Source organism: Microchirus variegatus (assembly GCF_963457635.1).
Source record: "Microchirus variegatus genome assembly, chromosome: 21".
Lineage (NCBI taxonomy): Eukaryota > Metazoa > Chordata > Actinopteri > Pleuronectiformes > Soleidae > Microchirus > Microchirus variegatus.
The window spans coordinates 20,502,985-20,511,210 of record NC_139822.1 but is presented as its reverse complement, the minus strand read 5'-3'; the positions used below and the strand labels follow the sequence as shown (position 1 = coordinate 20,511,210).

Here is an 8,226-nt window from a genome sequence, read left to right as displayed (position 1 = left end):
GAAGAGGCGTTGGTATCCACTGCTGCTCAGTGTCGCTCCATACTGGTATGTACTGGTATGACCGTCTGACTGTGGTCATGTGACTGTGGTCATGTGACTGATTGTGGTCATGTGACTGTGGTCATGTGTCTGACTGTGGTCATGTGACTGACTGTGGTCATGTGTCTGACTGTGGTCATGTGACTGACTGTGGTCATGTGTCAGACTGTGGTCATGTGACTGACTGTGGTCATGTGTCTGACTGTGGTCATGTGTCTGACTGTGGTCATGTGACTGACTGTGGTCATGTGACTGTGGTCATGTGTCTGACTGTGGTCATGTGACTGTGGTCATGTGTCTGACTGTGGTCATGTGTCTGACTGTGGTCATGTGACTGACTGTGGTCATGTGTCTGACTGTGGTCATGTGACTGACTGTGGTCATGTGTCTGACTGTGGTCATGTGACTGTGGTCATGTGACTGACTGTGGTCATGTGTCTGACTGTGGTCATGTGACTGTGGTCATGTGACTGACTGTGGTCATGTGTCTGACTGTGGTCATGTGACTGTGGTCATGTGACTGACTGTGGTCATGTGTCTGACTGTGGTCATGTGACTGTGGTCATGTGACTGACTGTGGTCATGTGTCTGACTGTGGTCATGTGACTGTGGTCATGTGTCTGACTGTGGTTATGTGTCTGACTGTGGTCATGTGTCTGACTGTGGTCATGTGACCCTCAGGTGTGCACCGGCGTCTTTGACCCTCGCTCCAGGACAAGCACAGAGTCAGAGACCGTGTTCCATGGTCACAGAGACCTGGTCCTGGACCCAGATTTGGTGGAACCGAGTCATGTGGTGGAGGACGTGGAGGCGGCCGTGGACCTGCTGCTCTCTGACCTTTGACCTTCAGCAGCAGAACCAGTTTATTTCAAAGTCATTCAAAGTTTAAAATAATAAAGGTGTGAAACTAATGAGATCAGCTGACGTCCTAAAAACTAACAGTTATTTCACTGATGTATGAAAATCTTCTTTAATAAAGTTTGTTATTTTATGTCTTTATTTTCTCAGACTTCATTAACCTCAGCCACTTTAAATCTGATATATATATATATGTTTGTATATATATGTGATTATATCTGCAACTATCAGTTCAAGGACAAGAATAAATAAGAACTTCATGAGAAACATCTTCATTACAAGTCGTTAAATTGAAGAAAAAGAAAAACGTGGAACATTCAACAACAACAACAATAACTATAATATTCAAACTACAGACGATGCAGAAGAAAATCTAACCATAAATCAAGGCGCTGGACTTTGTATTAAACTAGTTTTGTGTCTTGTATTCACAAAGGACAAAAATGTTCATTGTTTTCTCTTAAAATAAATGAATTCCTGATTAAATCAGAAACACAACGTGCTTCTCTGTTGTGACCTTCTCAACATGGCGGACGGAAGCGGACACTTGACTACCGGAAGCCGTGAATCCGCTGCGCGTGCGCACTGGCTCAGCCCGGGACCCTGTAAAGATGTCTGAGCAGGCGGGGAGGGAGCGGAGCGGAGCAGCCGAAACAAGCGCACAGAACCTCCACTGTCCCGAATATAACCGCTGAAGGTAAGCGCACACGGCCCGCAGAGCCGAGCCGACCGCACGCAGACGCGGCGGAAGGTCCCGGTCTGCCGGTAAACCGGGTTTCTGGCGCGCGGAGAGTTCGCGTTGGTAGAGCGGAGACGGAATGTTGTGCAGGACGCTGTGCGCTGTGGCAGGGGCGTGTCCGCCATCTTGTGAGAGAAGTGGCGCCTAAACGGCAGCTGTCGTCTCGCGCGGGCGCGTGAAATGGCCGTTAACGGCGGCGTTAACGGCGTCACGGTTCACGGCGCGTGGGTTTAGACCGACTTTAGCGCACTTTGAGTCCGTGAAGCATCGACACGGAGAGCCGCTGAGCTCCGGAGGAGCCGCCGAGCTCCTGAGTGAAGCCCGGGCTCCGGAGGAGCAGCCGCAGCCTTTTGTTGCTCCCCCTCCTCCTCCCTCTGTCCTCCTCCCTCCTCCTCCCTCCTCCCCCACACCTCCCTGTTTGTCGGAGAAGCTCTAAATGCGCATGCGTGTAACCATGGCGCTCTTCTGTGTGAAGACGTTTGAACACAAACAATAATACCGTTTCACTTCCTGTTTACACCGAACGACCTGTGTGTGTGTGTGTGTGTGTGTGTGTGTGTCTGTGTGTGCGCGGGCGCTCTCTCACTGTGGTGAATAATATGAAGATAAACAGTAGGTGTCGATAAAGTCACCACAGACGAATGTAAATAAAGAGCGATTTGATTTGTTAATGTTGATGTTCAGATTAACAACAGAACTAACATGCAGTCTAGTTCGGGTGCATTTCACCCTGATGACTTCCTTTCTTTGACTTCCTACAACTTGCAGTTGTAAACTCAACTGCAAGTTCTACAGTTGAGTTTAAGTTTACTGACATAGAGTTTAAGTTTACTGACATAGAGTTTAAGTTTACTGACATAGAGTTTAAGTTTACTGACACAGAGTTTAAGTTTACTGACAGCGTTTAAGTTTACTGACACAGAGTTTAAGTAAGTTTACTGACACAGAGTTTAAGTAAGTTTACTGACACAGAGTTTAAGTTTACTGACATAGAGTTTAAGTTTACTGACACAGAGTTTAAGTTTACTGACATAGAGTTTAAGTTTACTGACATAGAGTTTAAGTTTACTGACACAGTTTAAGTTTACTGACATAGAGTTTAAGTTTACTGACACAGAGTTTAAGTTTACTGACACAGAGTTTAAGTTTACTGACACGGAGTTTAAGTAAGTTTACTGACACGGAGTTTAAGTTTGTGACCTCACGTCTGTGACCTCACGTCTGTGACATCACTTCCTCTTCAGGCAGGTCGATGTCATTCTGACGAGCAGCTGAAATGTCCAATGACAGCCAAGGATCGGTGAAGGGGGAGTCGGCCATGATTATGTCTCCCTCTGGCCCCGCCTCCTCTCAGGGGCCGCCCCCATCTCCATCTGGAATCACCAAACCACCTGAGCTCCCAGGTACACCTGTCTGTCTGTCTCTCACCTGTCTGTCTCTCTCTCACCTGTCTGTCTCTCTCTCACATTTCTGTCTCTCACCTGTCTGTCTCTATGGGCTGCTCTAAGTGCTGGTCTGTCTCTCACCTGTCTGTCTGTCTCTCACCTGTCTCAGATGAGCTGGTCCAGGCGGGCTGGTCTAAGTGCTGGTCTCGGAGGGAGAACCGTCCGTATTATTTCAACAGATTCACCAATCAGAGCCTGTGGGAGGTGCCAGTGCTGGGTCAGCATGATGTCATTGTGAGTCACCTGACCTGGTCACTTCCTGTTTGGACACGCGTCTGTCTGTCTGACCTGTCTCTCCGACCTGTCTTTCCGACCTGTCTCTCCTACCTGTCTGTCTGACCTGTCTCTCCGACCTGTCTCTCTGACCTGTCTCTCTGACCTGTCTCTCCGACCTGTCTGTCTGACCTGTCTGTCCGACCTGTCTCTCCGACCTGTCTCTGACCTGTCTGTCTGACCTGTCTCTCCGACCTGTCTGTCTGACCTGTCTGTCTGACCTGTCTGTCTGTGTACAGTCAGATCCTTTAGGTCTGAATGCTGCTCCTGCAGAGGGTGGAGACAATAACCATGGCAACGGACAGAGGAAGAGGCGGAGCTCTGAGGAGCAGGGGGCGGGGCCTAACAGCCTGAAAAGAACAAAGGTAAATGATGGGGAACTCCTACAGGTGACTGTTCTGGATTATGGATTATCTATTGTAGATTATTGATTATAGATTATTGATTATCTATTGTAGATTAAACCACCTGTGATGTAACGCTCTGTCTTCAGGTAGAACCCACCACACCCATCTCCCCCAGCACGCCCGGGCTCAAACCCTGGAGCTCCGCCCCTGAAGACAAACAAACACAATCAGCCACACCCACAACCCCAAGTCCAGCCCCCGCCCCCTACAGACCGTCAGTGTGAGTGTTGAGGCCACGCCCCTCGCTGTGTTCCTGTGTTCCTGTGTTACAGTGATGGTTGTTGTTGTTGTTGTTGTTGTTCAGGATCTACTGGGATCTGGACGTTCAGACCAACGCTGTCATCAGAGAACACGCCCCCGCCAACCTGCTGCCCCCCCACCCTGAGATAGAACTGCAGAGGGCGCAACTGGTCACTAAACTGAGGCAACACTACCATGAGCTGTGTTACCAGAGAGAAGGTACACACACACACACACACACACACACACACACACACACACACACACTACCATGAGCTGTGTTACCAGAGAGAAGGTACACACACACACACACACACACACACACACACACACACACACACTACCATGAGCTGTGTTACCAGAGAGAAGGTACACACACACACACACACACACACACACACACACACACACACACACACACACACACACACTACCATGAGCTGTGTTACCAGAGAGAAGGTCCACACACACACACACACACACACTACCATGAGCTGTGTTACCAGAGAGAAGGCACACACACACACACACACACACACATACAGTCCTCTCTGTCTAACCTGTCTGTCTCTAACCTGTCTGTCTGCTCAGGTATTGACCCTCCTCGTGAGTCCTTTAACCGTTGGTTACTTGAGAGGAAAGTGATCGACAAAGGTCACGACCCTTTACTACCCAGTGACTGTGACCCTGTGATCTCACCGTCCATGTTCAGGGAGGTCATGAACGACATCCCCATCAGGTACCTGTCTGTCTGTCTGTCTGTCTGTCTGTCTGTCTGTCTGTCTGTCTGTCTGTCTGTCTGTCTGTCTGTCTGTCTGTCTGTCAGACCTGTCTGACCTGTCTGTCTGTGTCTGACCTGTCTGTCTCTGTGTCCTCAGACTGTCTCGTATTAAGTATAAGGAGGAGGCCCGGAAGCTTCTCTTCAAATATGCTGAAGCTGCAAAGAAGATGATTGACTCCAGGTAGGTCATAGGTCATAGGTCATAGGTCATAGGACATTATATCCTATTGAAATAAGATGAAGGTCAGGAGTCATCCTGCTGTGATGATGTTGACCTTTGACCTGTACAGGAACGCAAGTCCAGAGAGTAGGAAGGTGGTGAAGTGGAACGCAGAGGACACGATGAGCTGGCTGCGCCGAGATCACTCCGCCAGTAAAGAGGACTACATGGTGACGACCTTTGACCCCCACATTGACCTACCAGTAGATCTGCTGCTGACACGTGACCTGACGTGTGTGTGTGTGTGTGTGTGTGTGTGTGTGTGTAGGACCGGCTGGAACACCTGAGGCAGCAGTGTGGTCCTCACGTCACCGCCGTCGCCAAAGACTCTGTGGAAGGAATCTGCTCCAAGATTTACCAACTGTCCTCAGAATACAGCCGACGTCTGAGACACACACACCTGAGCCTGCTGCAGGACCCGCCCCCTACAGGTGAACACACACACACACACACACACACCTGAGCCTGCTGCAGGACCCGCCCCCTACAGGTGAACACACACACACACACACACACACACACACACACACACACCTGAGCCTGCTGCAGGACCCGCCCCCTACAGGTGAACTCACACACACACACACACACACACACAGACACACACACACACACACACCTGAGCCTGCTGCAGAGCCTGCTGCAGGGCCTGCCCCCTACAGGTGAACACACACACACACACAGACAGACAGTGTGTAACGTGTGTGTGTGTGTGTGTGTGTGCGCGCGCGTGTGTGTGCAGAGGCGTGTGCGTCCCCTCAGCAGCCCCCCCGCCTGGTCTACTGTTACCCGGTGCGTTTGTCTGTGTCGTCCCCGCCTCTCCCCCGGGTGGAGCTTCACTTTGAGAACGACGTGGCATGTCTGCGCTTCAGAGGAGAGATGGTCAAGGTGAACAGAGGTCACTTCAGTAAACTGGTGAGTGTGTGTGTGTGTGTGGGTGTTACCATGACAACACCATGCCCCGCCCCCTGACCTGTGTCTCCCCCTACAGGAGCTCCTGTACAGGTACAGCTGCATCGATGACCCTCGCTTTGAGAAGTTCCTGTCCAGAGTCTGGTGCCTCCTGAAGAGATACCAGGTCAGCTGACTCTGTCCACCAATCAGCTGCTGCCTGAGCTCATGTCACTCACTGTGTGTGTGTGTGTGTGTGTGTGTGTGTGTGCAGGAGATGTTTGGCAGTGGTGCTAATGAAGGCACCGGCCTGCAGGGGGCGCTCCCCGTCACTGTGTTTGAGGCTCTGAATCGACAGTTCTCCGTTTCCTTCGAGTGTTTCGCGTCACCGTTAAACTGTTACTTCAAACAGTTTAGCTCCGCCTTCCCCGACGTCGACGGCTTCTTTGGATCCAGAGGGTGAGAGGGGGCGTGGCTAAAGAGAGGGGCGGGGCCTGTGATGAGTCACATGATCAGCAGTCACTGTGTGTGTGTGTGTGTGTTTTCAGGCCCTTCCTGTCCTTCACTCCGGTCAGTGGTTCCTTTGAAGCTAATCCACCGTTTTGTGAGGAGCTGATGGACGCAATGGTGACACACTTTGAGGTCAGTGACCTGGTCTGGTCTGGTCTGGTCTAGTCTGGTCTAGTCTAGTCTGGTCTGCTCAGACCTGGTCTGGTGTGGTCTGCTCACTGTGGTCTGTCTCCTCAGGACCTGTTGGACCAGTCCTCAGAACCGTTGTCGTTCATCGTCTTCGTCCCAGAGTGGCGTGACCCCGTGACCCCGGCGCTGACTCGTATGGAAGGAAGTCGTTTCCTGCGTCATCAGCTCAACGTCCCGGCGTACGAACACGAGTATCGCTCTGGAAGTCAACACGTCTGCAAAAGGTACTAATACTGCACAGTATGTGATGTACTGTGATGTACTGTGATGTACTTGTACTGCTCTGATGTACTTGTACTGCGTTGACAGAGAGGAGATGTATTACCGCGCCGCTCACGGCACGGCCGTCCTCTTCCTTCAGAACAACGCGGGTTTTGCGAAGTGGGCGCCGACTCCCGAGCGTCTGGCAGAGCTGACGGCGGCGTTCAGCCCCTCCTCGCTCAGGACCGCCTCCTTGTCGTCTCCTGGCCCCGCCCACGTCTCTCCTGAGGACAAAGACTCTACCACGAAGGCCTGTGATAGGACGCAGAGCAGCGTGACGTCACCAGAGAGTCATGACGGCAACAACAACAGTAGCAGCAGTCCTCAAGACAAGATGGCCGCTGTGTAGGGGGGCGGAGCTTGTGGTGTGACCAGGCCCCTCCTCTTTTTCTCTCGTTACTTTGCTCTGGTCGTCATCTTGTTCCTCACCAGCACCTGTAGCCCCTCCCACCTCTCTGTTCTTCACTCTGATTGGTCCTGACTCTCCTGGACTCTTCTGATTGGTCGAAGCTCTGACATCACTGCATCTGTAGCAGAGGAAAGGGGGAGGAGCTCCAGCAATAAAGAGCTTTTCACTCAGTGATTTGTGATTGGTTGATAAGGCAGCTATCCAGCGACGTCCTGCTCTCAGGCCCCGCCTCCTCATGATGGCGTAGCCAATCAGTACTGATTGTCCTGCAGAGGTGCATTGTGGGAAAGTGAGTATTCAGCAGACGAGGAGGTGGAGCATCCACAGAGAGGTGGGAGTGGGCGGAGTTAGAATGTTGACTGACGGACGTAGTTTTCCTGCCTCCTCTGAAGCACCACCACTTCCTGGAGGCGGGGCCAGTGGCGGCTCTTGTGATTGGCCGTCTGTAGATAGTGTACAGTGATGTCTTTATCTTTGTCTGTTTTTTTATTTCAATAATTTAACTTTTTCTTTTTTAAAGCTTCGTTTGAACTAAACCAAAGGGTCGAAGGTCAAAAGTTTAACTGTAGATTTTATCTCTGCATGAACTAAGAACTGGAGACAAACGCTGTGAGAGGGTTGTCTCCATGACAACAGTCTACAGACATCCATTTGTCTCCATGACAACGGTCCACAGACATCCGTTTGTCTCCATGACAACGGTCCACGAACATCCGTTTGTCTCCATGACAACGGTCCACAGACATCCGTTTGTCTCCATGACAACGGTCCACAGACATCCGTTTGTCTCCATGACAACGGTCCATGAACATCTGTTTGTCTCCAGTTTGTTGCTGGTTCACTGGTAACCATGACAACGTCTCGACTGCAGAATGTAAATAAACGTGTCCTTGGTCTGCAGCTGAACTGCAGCTCAGTAAAATATATTCAACCAGTGACTCGTGACCTTTGACTCTTCTGTTTT

At 50.9% G+C, this 8,226-nt stretch overlaps 2 protein-coding genes across 2 annotated transcripts in view; both read left to right on the top strand.

Annotated features, from left to right (window-relative positions):
• LOC310942692 (haloacid dehalogenase-like hydrolase domain-containing 5) overlaps positions 1-882 on the top strand; it is a gene marked incomplete at its 3' end in the record, with an annotated part of 3,806 nt that extends 2,924 nt beyond the window's left edge. Inside the window, exons 8-9 of the mRNA XM_083908109.1 lie at positions 1-45; positions 721-882. The exon at positions 1-45 is cut by the window's left edge and continues 130 nt beyond it. Coding sequence (XP_083764235.1) covers positions 1-45; positions 721-882 — 207 coding nt within the window. The remainder of the gene's footprint in view (positions 46-720) is intronic.
• A 620-nt stretch (positions 883-1,502) lies between these two features.
• pcif1 (phosphorylated CTD interacting factor 1) lies at positions 1,503-8,140 on the top strand. Its single transcript, XM_083907593.1, has 16 exons — positions 1,503-1,594; positions 2,881-3,039; positions 3,191-3,315; positions 3,594-3,719; positions 3,848-3,981; positions 4,066-4,220; positions 4,593-4,740; positions 4,880-4,963; positions 5,073-5,172; positions 5,271-5,433; positions 5,745-5,917; positions 5,994-6,080; positions 6,168-6,352; positions 6,442-6,535; positions 6,641-6,816; positions 6,902-8,140. The coding sequence occupies exons 2-16, from the start codon at positions 2,913-2,915 to the stop codon at positions 7,200-7,202; spliced, it is 2,178 nt and encodes a 725-aa protein (XP_083763719.1). The 5' UTR covers positions 1,503-1,594; positions 2,881-2,912; the 3' UTR covers positions 7,203-8,140.
• Positions 8,141-8,226: the final 86 nt, after the last annotated feature.

What these genes read in the sequence shown, in the direction of transcription:
- pcif1 (XM_083907593.1), top strand. Translation starts at nt 2,913, where the DNA reads ATGTCCAATGACAGCCAAGGATCGGTGAAGGGGGAGTCGGCCATGATT. An exon ending in CAAACCACCTGAGCTCCCAG is followed by an intron (nt 3,040 to 3,190) that starts GTACACCTGTCT and finishes CACCTGTCTCAG; the next exon opens with ATGAGCTGGTCCAGGCGGGC. An exon ending in GCCCCCTACAGACCGTCAGT is followed by an intron (nt 3,982 to 4,065) that starts GTGAGTGTTGAG and finishes GTTGTTGTTCAG; the next exon opens with GATCTACTGGGATCTGGACG.